Below are 14,188 nucleotides of genomic sequence, written 5' to 3'. Positions count from 1 at the left end.
CTGAGCCAGCTGCCGCTCAGGCATCTAGGTGGATCCCAGCATTAAAGTCGTGATCCCTCCAGAGCCTGCTTTAACCTGCTGGATTTTATCCTGTGGGCTTTTTGGCTAAACCCACAGGAGAAGTAGGGGCAAAAGAGCATTGGCCATACTTTTCCTTTTATAAAGCTTTAACAAATGTAGTGAATCTTCTTTAAGGCAGTAAACTATAAATGTTATGTTAACAGCTGTCCTGTACCAGAAGATAGCACTTCTGTGGGTTGGACTGTTGTATCATGATGTATCGTGTTTCCACTTACAGAAATTGGAGGATGGCTCCAGGAGGGTGCAATGGGCAAAAAAGAGAGAAATAGTTTCACTAAGTAGAATTGTTGTGTACTGGCACCTCTAAAACTTTAGGAAAAATATAAGTGTGGGCAGGTCAGGAAAGCATTAGGACACAATTATATAAAAGCAAAAGAATTGCTCTGTCCAGCAGTGCATAGGGCCTGAAAGAATTTAGTTGTACTGAATATAAATAAACCAGTAGTAGGTAGCCTATGTAAATTGTGTCAACACTTAATTTTAATTTGGAACAAAAATACTTATTAATTGCCCATACACAGAGAGATAAGGCACATTTATAGAAATATGTGTCCATCCTCAAAATTAAAACTGAGCACCTAAATATTTTTTCACTTAATTATAATTTACCTAAAGTAGAGTGATGGGCTAATTCTACTTTTCTTTGAGGAAAGCAGAATTGTTCTTAATTTGTTTTTGGGAATTTGGGGAATACAAACAAATTACAACATATCAAAAAATTACGCAAGAGATTTGTTTGGTGTGAATGAGTAATGGCCAAAGAGTAAAATCTATGGGGGCATTAACAGTTCCAAAAAGTTGACGTAAGGAGAAATAGTCCATTTAAATTAACAACAATCTTGATACACATGTGGCAGCACCTCAAAACAGACTGAAAAATTCTCTGTAAGGAATATTAAAGAACACCAGAGGGTGTCCACCTAAGTGTAGCATTAGAAAGACTTTAATGAAAAAAGACAATCAAGAACTCACAAAGCTAACACAATATGGTGCCTGTCCTAAGCACATCCTGGTACAGATCCCATATGGATGAATGGCAGACCACTCCATTTCAGGAAACAGCCTCACCACAGCTGGCCAGTTGGAAGAAACCAGGAAAGAAGCTCAGGACTGGGGACCAGGAAGCCAGGGATCTCGATGGAGTGCAGGGCTTGTTCAGAAATTATGTCAGACATTGCTGGAGAGCAAAAAGGGCATGGCTATGTGTTTCGGAGATGCTCAGGCTCCTTTCCTGGAATGGAGTGATCTGCCTTCCATCCAAATGGGATCTGTACTGGGATGTCCTTATAACAGATGTTATATTTTGCTATCTTTGTGAGTTGTTTATTGTATTTTTATCATTAAAGTGTCATTAAACACAGAAAAACTATGAAAAACTCTCATCTCATACACATGCTATATAACAGTGTTCATACTCACAAAGCCACTAAAGCATTCATTTTGTGTAAAGTGAAATATTCTCAGTTTGAGCCTGCCTTCAGCTGTCCCTCCCATATTTTCCCCACTGCAGGTTAAGATTTTGTAGACCAGCTGGTGTCCTCTACGGAGCATGCTCAAATTTCAGTTCCTTTCTAAACTCTTCATTTCCTCCTTTTTCTTACTTGTGTAGCCCACATGACTAGTCACACATGTAGGTATATACAAAGAAGTAAATGACACTCCCCTCCCTCTCATGTCCTCCTATTGCAAAACACTGTAGGGTAGGATATAATATGCTGATTGATTGCATTCACCAAGAAACTCACAAAACGCTTAGTTTTGTTATACATTAGTGATAAAAATATCAAATGTAATTGCTAATACCGGTAAAGTAAAAAAAGTCTTGGATGCAGATGTCCTCTGAACAAAATGAAAGCTAGTGTCAGTCATCTCTGACTTTGCCTACGCCATATTAATGCACAAAAAATACACATTTGATCTACAATAAAGATATATTGGAAACCGTAAAATATAAGTTATTTGATGTTTATAATCTTGAATTTGAATTGCTCTTTTGAAACTTTTTTCTTAAGTCATGTGACCGGAACAGCACCAACCTGTGCAGACACTGACTCACACTGTTGAGAGCATATATCAGCAGAGGAGTAAAAGAAGCCTCTGCCAAAGATCTTTCCCAAAGAACAGGGAAAGATCATGTAACCACACAACAGCAGTTCAGGAATATAAAAAAAAATACAATGGCATAATATATGATTTATGTAAATGAATTATGGCAGTTAACATTTCTCTGTTTAGTATCACTTTAAAGCCTTTCTAATGCTACACTTAGGTGGCCACGCTCTTGTGTTATTTTCTTTGTATACATGCATGCTTTATCACCTGTACTCTAAAAATGTCATGCTGGTTACATTACCAGTGTAAAAACTGAATAGCCGAGTATATCAGCTCCTTTAGATGAAGAGTAGGTTGTGAGGCAGTTGCTTTATGCTGAACTTTGCTACATGGTGACAGCACTATGAACCTCAGTCACCTAACCTTTGGGGTCACTGTTCATGAAATCTCTATTCTGTCCACAATAATGGCTTAAAGCAGTTGGATGAACTGTCAATCTCCTGCCTGAGGATGCCAGATGTTCCCAGGCCGTGGTTGAAAACCTAATTAACCAGGTTTCCTTTTTCCAGTCTGAATAGGAATAACAGCAAAAGTGTTTACCTATATTACAGCAAACATTTAAATCAACAGAGGAAGGACAATGTGGGATATAATATAATGACCAGTGAATTATAGCTTACAGCCATGAACTAAGTTTAAGTGTAGTACACATCTATTTCAAACATGTAGATACTGTCATTAATTACAGTATATTAAATGTACTGTAAATGATCAATCCACTCAAAAATGATATTTTGCTTTTTAGAAGAATTCTGAGAATTAAACCAATAGCATGATTTGTCATGTCCTAGGGCCTCAGATGCCTAGTTTGGGTTCTCGAGCCTGAATACCTGCAATAGGATTGTAAACATATTTTAGGCAGTGTTTTAAACTGCATGCGTTATGTAGGGTAATATGATATCATTTTTATTTGAAAAACTCTCCTTGATACAAGGGTAAACTCAGGTGAGCTACTGCCACCATCCCAGAGGAAGCCCAAAATGCTTTGCTTTGAGGATGCATGAGAATATACTAATTTACTGCATTTCCTGATTGTGGCTGGATACCCCACACTGGAGGCATAGCTCCAAGAGGAAACTTACTGCCATAGAATTCCCATAACATAGGGGACGGGGCAGGCAGGAGCAAATAGAGGAGAGAAAACTTAAGGCCAGCAGAAAGGGAAGGCAGTTAAAGGTAAGCATTGAACCCCATGGGCTGCCCGCCCTTCACAAAATCTTCCTTTCTCATCACCCATATCAGAGAGGATGTGTGGAGAGGCTCTGAAGAACTGGGTTCTTTTTCACCCCACCAGTGATGAATGGCATATGAGGTAGTGAAGTGGCCAACAAACCACTTCTCTGTTTATTACTCCTGGTCATAGAGCAGACACCTGGCTGCAAGTGCTGCTAGTGTACCCTTTCTCTTCACCCTCCCATGTACATATATCAGCCATTTATATGGGCTCCTTTTTCTCCTCCTCCTCCTATGGGGCTTAGAGCCTTTGATGACCTAGGATACACCACAGTGGCAGGATCCAGCACCCATTATTTGGACCTGAAGGTCCAGGGAGACTGTGAGCCAGGCTTTCTTGTCCACGTCAGTCCCTGACCTCACAAATGCGCTTCTGGAATAATGGTCAAACATTCCCATAGACACACTCCAAACCCTTGTGGACAGCCTTCCCAAAAGAATTGAAGCTGTTATAGCTGAAAAAGATGGGCCAACTCAATATTGAACCCTATGGACTAAGACTGTGATGCCATTAAAGTTCATGTGTGTGCAAAGGCAAGCATCCCAGTACTTTTGGTAATATAGTGTGTGTATATATTATATATATATTTTTTTTACCCTAACTGAATAACTGAAAGTAAAAAAGAAATCTAAAAATGTGAAATAAAGGAGCAAAAAACAATAAAACACCAAAAAGTGCAAAGGGAGTCCAGTAGCTAAACAGCAACTAAAGTTGTTGTTGACACACACACGCAGGAAGGTAGTCCTAAAAAGATAATTGGGTGTATGCACTGTGAACACAGAGCAGTGCACAATAATATTTAGCTTGTCACACTGTAATTCACTCTAATTTAGCACTATATTAGTAAATCTACCCCAAAGTGTATAGAACTGTATATATATCACTGCTGAAAACTTTATCGTTCAGAAGCACCTATCTCTCCCTGCCAACACTCTGTCAGCTCTCCTGATCAACTCCAAGTTTCAATATATTCTGACAAAAGGCTGCTGGAAACCCTGATGGGGAGGCTGACACATAAGAAAACCCCCCTTATTGGCCTTTCTAGGACATCCGACCACAGAAGAAATGCCAGGAAGTACAAGATTTGTAATTGGATGTTATAGAGGTGAACTGCAACATTATTTTTCCATTTTTGCGAAATAAAAAAAAGCTTGGGTTTGCCTCAGACTCGTGTTTGGCCTGAACCTAAAGCTCATCCCTACTCACATAAAGTTCTAAACACTTAAAAAACAAGCCATTCTCTACTGCTATTGTAACGAAGTGCTTTTTCATCTACTTTCATGTTTCAACTCAGTAACTCAATCACAAATACATTCAAATAATGGATTCGCATTCCTGGACCTATTCCATTTGTTTTTTACCAGTGTTAAATACTGTACATCCACACATGCAAAAATATGGACTGCAAGACTACATAAACCTAGTAGATCCCCTGAATTGACATTGGCATACCTCCTTGTTGGTGACTACTGCTGAAGCTCACTTTCCAAATAGTTTTGACAAATAGTTTTTTGTCTTTACATTTGTTGGTGCTAATGGTTTTCCATCCTCCACTTTAACATTTTAAAGAAATTTTTGGAACCTAAACTGAATACAGAAGAAAGAAACCATATTTGATTCATTTAACATTATATATTTAATTGTATTGAAAGCATTACTAACCTTAAAAAGCAAAATGTATTATATTTCAGCTTACCAATTCTTAGATGTGATGGCTGCATTTATTTTTATTTTTTTAGACTTTCTTTTTTTTTCACCAGGTGATCTGGCCAGTAAGTCTATTGTTTTTCAACAGAACAAGCTGTTCTACAGATGTAGCAGTTAGAGGGTTGAGACAAACCCTTTAACAGTAACAGGGATGCTTACATTGGTCAGCTTTTTATTTATTTATGTAAAACCTTTATCCCAAAAGGAAAAAACTGTTGTTGTAACTGTTTAAAAAGTGTTAGGTAAAGTTTGGCTTCAATTTGTTTAGAGTATCTAAATCTGCTAGTAGTACATCAAATACGCCCCTCCCCTCAGAGTGACAATGCTGCAAAGGTGTCCCTGTAATGTCGCGTACACATGGTCGGATTTTCCGATGGGAAATGTTCGATGGGAGCTTGTTGTCGGAAATTCCGACCATGTGTAGGCTCCATCTGACATTTTTCGTCGGAATTTCCGACAAACAAAATTTGAGATCTGGATCTCAAATTTTTTCGACAACAAAATCCATTGTTGGAAATTCCAATCGTGTGTACACAATTCCGACGCACAAAATTCCACTCATGCTCGGAATCAAGCAGAAGAGCCGCACTGGCTATTGAACTTCATTTTTCTCGGCTCGTCGTACATGTTGTACATCACCCCATTCTTGACGTTCGGAATTTCCGACAAAATTTGTGTGACCGTGTGTATGGAAAAACAAGTTTGAGCCAACATCCGAAGGAAAAAAAACATGGATTTTGTTGTCGGAATGTGCAATCTTGTGTACGCTGCATTACTCCTTCATCCAGAGTGTGGGCATCCTAATACAGGAAATGTGTTAATGTCCAGATCACCAGTCGAATATAGAAGGAAAAAAGCCTAATAAAATTAAACAAATGCAGCCACAACATCTAATGTTTAGTAAGCTACAATATATTACATTTTTGGTTTTGGGTTTAATTCCGCTTTCATTTTTTTACATAGACAGCAAAAAAGAAACAACCTTACAACAACTGCAGTTGAAGCCAGGTGCATGCTGTTATCAAGATTACTGTAAATCATAAACCATAATTCGTTTCTAGCTATTTTATATGAGTAGTTCATTGTTTATCACTTGCCAATCAAACAAAAAAAAAGCAAAATGGAAACCTTTTCTTACTAATGTGATAGAAAGGGGGTCTATTAAATGTAAATGCAATAACTAAAACCTTGTATAAGCTGAAATAATGGTAGCTAATGATGTCTTGAATAAATCAATATGTAACACATTCTCTGAGACTATACCATTTTTTAAAGAAAAGAGAACAACTATTAGGACTTTTCAGGCGCTACTTTGACATTAAGTAGCGCCTGAAAAGTCTGAATAGTCTTTCTATTTTCTTTCAAAAATGGTATAAGCTTAAACATGTTAACGCAGTTTAAGATGAAATTTTTAATATTTTAAATTCTGCATTTTTCATTAAAATAATGTCTACTGATTCTACAATGAAGTTCCTTTTTCGGGCATATTCTGTTGTAGGGTGACAACACTCTTTTCCTGTCTTCAATAGTGCTCTAGTATTGTCACCCTGACACACAGAATTTATAGAGGCTAGAAATGGTTGCTTCAACAAAATTTACTCAAGTATGATCTACTGTTGTTGGCATCAGGAAACCCACTCTGAGAAATGCCATGCAACAATCTTTGGGCACATGCATGCACACAGTAAGCCGGAGCAAATAGGCAGCACTGAGATGCAACAAAGTTTGAAAACAAGCATTTTATTTAAAAAATAGCAAATATTTTTAAGACACCATGCTTTAGCAAACCAAATGTAATTTCGCTAGGGTTTACATCTAATTCAAGTTTTTTTTTTTTTTTGTAACTGTCTAACTATTAGCAGCGGCCCATCCATACGGGGCGGAGGCGTGCTGCCCCCCTAATCCATGCGCCCGGCCCCTAATTTACATGCAGGGTGCCAAACGCATGGATTCCAATGGGTTTTTTTTTTTTGAAGCATGTGATTAGAGCCTGAGGCTCTAATTGACTTCAAAAAAGGGTGGGCTCTGGGCCCCAAGCCTGTTGTGTGACAATAGTGAATTAATCTTCGCTATTGTCTTCCTGATTCTCCTCCTGGCCAATCCCGGCTCAGGAAGCGGGTCCTGAGACCCAACTGGCCAAAAGAAGAAGTGATCCTATTGGCCGCTGAGGAGGAGGGCGGAGACACAGGGAAAGCTGCACCGCCATGAAGCTGAGGAAGGAGGAGATGCAGGGTGAATAGGCCACTGGAGGAAGCCTATGACCTACATGGGGTAACCGATCGACTGATTGGGAGGGTGGGGGGTGAAGTTGGACGGATTGCCGGCCCCTCAAAAAAATATACCACCAGCCACCACTGCTAACTATCAAATTTATGAATAAGTATGCTGGCCTTTTACCAATTGCAAGGGTATAGGAATTTAATTTTTTCTTCTACCATTTTATAAAAGTTCTGAAGCTTGGAACACAAACAGTACCTTCAAAAAGTATTCACACCCCTTGAAATTTTCCACATTTTGTCATATTACAACCAAAAACTTAAATGTATTTTACTGGGATTTTATGTGATAGACCAACACAAAGTGGCACATAATTGTGAAGTGGAAGGAAAATGATAAATGGTTTTCCAAATTTCTTACAAATACATATCTGAAAAGTGTGGCGTGCATTTGTATTCACCCCCCTTTACTCTGATACCCCTAACAAAAATCTAGTGGAACCAATTGTTTTCAGAAGTCACCTAATTAGTTAATAGAGTATACCTGTGTGTAATTTCATGTCAGTATAAATACAACTGTTCAGTGAAGCCCCCTGAGTTTTGTTAGAGAACCCTAATGAACAAACAGCATCACAAAGGCCAAGAAACACACCAGACAAGTCAGGGATAAAGTTGTGGAGAAGTTTAAAGCAGGGTTAGGTTAAAAAAATATCCCAAGCTTTGAACATCTTATGGAGCACTGTTTAGTCCATCATCTGAAAATTGAAAGAGTATGGCACAACTGCAAACCTACTAAAACAGTAAAGTGAAAGGAACATGATAAATGGTTTTCAAAATTTTTTGCAAATAAATATCTAAAAAGTGTGGTGTGCATTCAGTCCCCCTGAGTCAATTTTTTGTAGAACTGCCTTTGGCTGCAATTACACACAGGTGGACTCTATTTACTAATTAGGTGACCTCTGAAGGAAATTGGTTCCTCTAGATTTTAGTTAGGGGTATCAGAGTAAAGGGGGCTGAATACAAATGCAGGCCTCACTTTTCACATATTTATTTGTAAAATATTTTGAAAACCATTTATCATTTTCCTTCCACTTCACTATCTCGTAATCACGTAAAATCCCAATAAAATACATTTACGTTTTTGGTTGTAACGTGACAAAATGTGGAAAATTTCAAGGGGTATGAATATTTTTCAAGGCACTGTATCTTCACAGCCGGTAGAGCTCCAGATGAAGCCAGTACTTTTAGTTCTTTTAGGAAGGTGGGGGCCATGCTTTCATGAAACCTTTCTCCTAAAACACATTAGCCCTATATAGACAGACATGTGGGCTGTTTTAAATCTAGCCAGTAGACATGCTTGCAAATGTAATATTTTATTTTATTCAGTGTAAAAAATGTTTCTTTAAAACAGGTTCACTTTACTATAGGTACCATTATGAGCATTTACTCACCTTCTCTGTGTTCCACCATCATGCTATGTCATACCTGGAGCTCAGAGAAATGCCCAGTACATCTAGGTATAGGGGACATGTAATATTCTGTAAATATCTCCTGCTTAAATTATGTGATGCTAGAGTTTGCTATTAAAGACAGAATTGGGACTGCTTTAAATTCATAATTACTCTTTTTTTTGGCGAATATCTTATCCCTCTAAGATATTTGCCATAAAAAGTGTAATTACGAATTTAAAGCAGACTCAATTCTGCCTTTAATAGCAAACTGTCAGTCACTGGCTCTCTGCTCTGCTCTACTAACCACTAGATTGAGCTAAGGAGCATACTTACTTCCTATGATAACCATCTCCATCTGGAGAACATTTGATTTTGTCCCGTTCACACAGAACACATATACATGCAGTTTCGACTGACGATCAGCTATGACTTTTTGTTTTTTTTTTATAAATACTCTTACATACATACAATAGCTATAATATACAGTACATATTCATATTAGCACTTGTTTATTGTAAAATTTCTTTACTGGTATACGTAAATGTTTAAATGTGTCCTGTTTTATTTTTCAATGTAGGTTTGGAAGAAGCTGTTATTTGGTTTGTGCTTTTTCCATGCACTTGTTCAAGAGAGGCGAACATATGGATCACTTGGCTGGAATGTAGCCTATGAATTCAATGACTCTGACCTAAAAATTAGTGCTAAGCAGCTTCAGGTAATATATAGAGTCAGTCTATTAAAATAGTATACTTTCTATATAATAGTAGAAGAAAGCCTTAATAATCCATGGTATCACTGGTTATTTATTTATAATCAAGGTGCTGGCTGCCAGGCAACAACAGGGAAGTATATTAACTCAACCAGTTTTCAAGACATGGTGAAGTCCCATCATTGATAATATCTTTCCATAAATGTCATGCAATCACTGAGCTGAGAATGGAGTGGCAAACTAATATTTTTTACCCTAAGCTGTTCTGTAAATCCTAAAAGAAGGATATTTGCTGAATTTCTTAAGACTATTGGAGAAATTGACGATAAGAAACAGAAAGAATAAGTGATTTTTACCTTTACTTCTTTCACCATTGTTTGTGAATTCCTCATCTGTAGTAGCCTGAGATAAGGGTGGGTCGGTTTAAAACACATCCAATACCACATCTAAATTGGAAATGAAAAAAATATATAATATAAAGTTTGAACCGCATTTTATGTTTCACTGTATCAACTGGTTTTTTAATATACTCAAGGTTGAAGTTAGTTTGGATGCGGTTTTATGGCTAAAGATCTTCAGACTATGCAACAGCACAGATCCTAGAAAAATGCTGCAAATAATTTGATAACTAAAAAAAACAGCTGTTGTCCACCATGGGCAAGGGAGTAAGTCAGGCTGCCAGTTGCTTTAAAAAATCCTTCCAGTTAGTTTCCCTTTAACCCAATCAATTTCCAAAATACTTGTGTGATTAACAATTGTTTAATGGAAAATAAAAAGGCAAGGAAACTGTTCATGATAAAGGTGCTTTCCAACACATAAACCACTTATTTATAAACCCATGGCTTTAGAAAAGGTGAAAAAAATGACTTGAAATTAAATATTCAGCGTTTAACATTAAGAAAAGAACAGTAGTTTTATCTTCATATCTTATAGTGCTTGGTTGGGCTTTAAACTGCTCTGCAGTTTATTTTGCTTTAAGATTTTATTTCAATCTGTACTTTAGAACAAAAGTTGATGGAAGTAAATGAGAGCGTAAAGGACACATTAAATAAGATGCGAAGAGCAATAAAGTACCCACAGCAAGAGCGTTCTCTCTAGAACACAGAATATAAAACAACTGAGCTCCAAGTTTATTGCCACAAAGCAAAGTCTAACGGAGCAATGACTTTGTCAGCTACAAGTACTTTTAAAGATAGAAGACTGACCCTTTATGTGGATTTTGTATATAGTGTAGGTGGGGCTGAATTCCCTAACTTTTTAACAAACCTCAGTGCAACTGTATCACAGGTAGGTAGGAAACGTCTCTATGCATATGTCCTTGTTACTTAATTGACTGTATCACAGGTAGGTAGGAAACGTCGCTGTGCATATGTTCGTGTTACTTAATTGCACTAGTGGAACTTTTCTTAAAGTATTAAAATTAATTGATAACCTGAAACACAAAAAAAAAAAAAAACGACAAACAAAAAAAGATTTCAGTGTCATAAAATACATATATGCGAGTAACTAGTAAAAATATATCATTGTTATTAAAAAGCTCTATATATTATTACATTTTAATGCTAGTAGTATGTAAATAATATGATTGGATATACAATTATACATTGTTAGACACAGGTAGGTCTGTCCATCCATCTATGTCAGTCTTTTGTATTTCAATCCCTGCTATAAATATTAATGGCAATCTATTATTAAACACTGCCACCTAGTGACAAAGGAAATAGCTGCTTGTAATTTGCTGACAGGCCGCACACAAAAAAGCAGAAACCGTTTAATTCACAGTGTGGCTTTAAGGTTCTTGTGTGACAATTATAAAAAATGAACATATGGGAAATTATAATTAGCACCATAATTCAATGCACATTGAAAAATGTCATTGGATATCTAGGGCTTAAGTCCACATGTAAAGGTTTACTGTATATTCCACTATAATTACCTACACTCTGCTAGAAAAGTCCATTCTATACATATGATGCTTGCAGGCTACTAACTTATTTCTGTAAAGGTAAAGCCATTTTTTCTTTTTGTATATAACACTATTACTGTATAATAGCAGTGCTGACAAAGCAGATTTTATTCTGCTGCTTGTCAGTGATAATGCATTTGGTAACCTTTATTTGAAATACCTAAATTACTTTGCAAATGGTTTTGCAGTTAACGGTTTAGGTTAAAAAAATACAAAACTTTGTAACCAAAATATCACTTTATTGTAATGTAGTTCACTTAAGATAAGCTGTGTACGTACTGTATAGGTTTTAAAAAGTTACAATTTTTGAGAACCATATTTATACTGTATGTGTCCACTTTCTGTTTGATTCAGCCGCCATTCACTGGCATGTGGCAGCATATGCCAATATAGGTTTGTGGCATACATAGGCATGCGCAGGAGGTGTGCCAGGTGTGCCCCCCCCCCATTTACATCAGGGTCCCCATACCCCCCTCATTACATCAGGCTTCACAGAGAGCCCCCTCTTACATCAGAGTCCCCAGACCCCATGTTACATCAGGGTCCCCAGAGAGCCCCTACCCCTTACATCAGGGTCCCCAGAGAGCCCCCTTTACATCAGGGTCCCCAGAGAGCCCCTTCCTTACATCAGGGTCCCTAGAGTCCCTAGAGAGCCCCTTCCTTACATCAGGTTTCCCAGAAATCCCTTTCCTTACATCAGAGTCCCAAGAGATCCCCTTCCTTACATCAGGGTCCACAGAGATCCCCTTCCTTACATCAGGGTCCACAGAGATCCCCTTCCTTACATCAGGGTCCCCAGAGATCACCTTCTTTTCATCAGGGTCCCCAGAGATCCCCTTCCTTACCTCAGGGTACCCAAAGAGCCCCAGGGCTCAGGAATGTGCTACATAAAGAATGCAGGGCTCAGCTGTGCCCATCTATGCAACCTCACCTGTGCCCAGAAATGCAGCCTCACCTGTGCTGGGAATCAGAGGGTGCACCGCCCCCCCCCCCCCCTCTGCCTCAGCACCCACCCTTGTCACCCTAGAGCAGAGGTATTGAATCAAAATTCGTGGAGGTTCGAACAGTAACATTTTCTTCCCGCAGAGGTCCGAATCGCATATTTGTGTGATGTCTCAGATCCTATCACAGTCCCGTCATTTTATATCCCAATCCCATTCTTGCATCAATGTCCTCAGTCCCCCGCACATCAGTCACCTACTCTACATTAGTTTTTCCTTTACATTAGTATCCACTATCCCCTTCACATAACCCCCCCCCACACACACACACACATACACACACACACACACGCACACACATCACTGCCCCCCTCATCCCCCAACAGCACTTGTCTTCCATCACATCTCCTTGCCCACAGAACTGGCTTGCTTGAAATCTCCTACCCCCAAAGTGCCCCCCTTTACTTCACATGTTCCCCCCACAGCACTGCCCCCCTTCAGATCTCCCTCCACAGCACTGCCACCTTCACATTCCCCCCCTTCCCCCACAGCAAGGCAGCAAAAGGGTTAATGGTATATTTTACAGACTGCAAGGGAGCAAATAAGAGAAGTTTCTTGCTATGGTTTGCTAACACTATAATATTTCATCTATAATTTGCACTTTATCAATGTGTCAATGTAAAAACAAATTTCCTTAGAATGGTCAAAGAAAGTTCCTCCAGTTGACCACTGGCTGGTAAGGCCTTTAGTAATGGCAAGTAATTTATTTAACCACTTGCCTACCAGGCACTAACACCCCCTTCCTGCCCAATCCATTTTCAGCTTTCAGCGCTGTCGCACTTTGAATGACATTTGCACGGTCATGCTACACTGTACCCAAACAACATTTTTTATCATTTTTTTCACACAAATAAAGCTTTCTTTTGGTGGTATTTAATCACTGCTGGGTTTTTTATTTTTTACAAAAAAAAGACCAAAAATTTAAAAAAAATATATTTTTTACTTTTTTTCTGTCAGTAAATTATGTAACTAAGTAATTTTTCACCTTCACTGATGTGCGCTGATGAGGCGGCACTAATGGGCACTGATAGGCTGAACTGGCGGGCATTGATGAGGTGGCACTTATGGGCACTGATTAGGTGGCACTGATGAGGAGGCACTAATATGCCGCACTTATTGGCACTGATAGGTGGCACTGATGGGCACTGTTAGGTGGCACTGGTGGGCACTAATAGGTGGCACTGGTGGGCACTAATAGGCGGCACTGGTGGGCACTGATAGGCGGCACGGATAGGCGGTACTGATAAGAACTGATGGGCATTGATGGGTGGCACTGATGGGCGACACTGATGGACATTGATTGACAACAGTGATGGGCATTGATGGGCAGCACTGATAGGTGGCACTGATTGCCAGCACTGACTGGCATCGGTAATAGGCACTGACTGGTGGCACTTGAGGGCAGTGTTGGGCACTGATTGCTGCCACTGGCAGGTACTGATAGCTGGCATTGGTGGGCAATTGGTGGGCACTGATTGGTGACACTTTTTTTCTTTATTGTAATCAGGGCACTGATGATTAGTGTCCTGATTACATTTCTACAAATGCCCCTGTGAGGAAATGCCGCTGATCGGCTCTCCTCTCCTCAGACGCGTCTCTTTACAGAGATCGGTGTCGCACCGTGTCCTAGCAACACGGCGCAGCCATGATCGCTGCGCTGTGTGCCCCCAATGTCCCAGAACGAGAGCTGCACCGCTCCGCCGTCATTTGA

General features: G+C 39.1%; 1 protein-coding gene across 1 annotated transcript in view; it reads left to right on the top strand.

Moving 5' to 3' along the window:
• Positions 1-14,188, top strand: part of LOC141133958 (dynein axonemal heavy chain 3-like) — a 3,453,856-nt gene that overhangs the window by 3,305,440 nt on the left and 134,228 nt on the right. The window contains exon 71 of the mRNA XM_073623563.1: positions 9,379-9,516. Within this exon, the coding sequence (XP_073479664.1) occupies positions 9,379-9,516 (138 nt within the window). The remainder of the gene's footprint in view (positions 1-9,378; positions 9,517-14,188) is intronic.

Source organism: Aquarana catesbeiana, linkage group LG03 (assembly GCF_042186555.1).
Source record: "Aquarana catesbeiana isolate 2022-GZ linkage group LG03, ASM4218655v1, whole genome shotgun sequence".
Classification (NCBI taxonomy): Eukaryota; Metazoa; Chordata; class Amphibia; order Anura; family Ranidae; genus Aquarana; species Aquarana catesbeiana.
The sequence above is the reverse complement of the archived record's forward strand: the minus strand, read 5'-3'. Positions and strand labels throughout refer to the sequence as shown.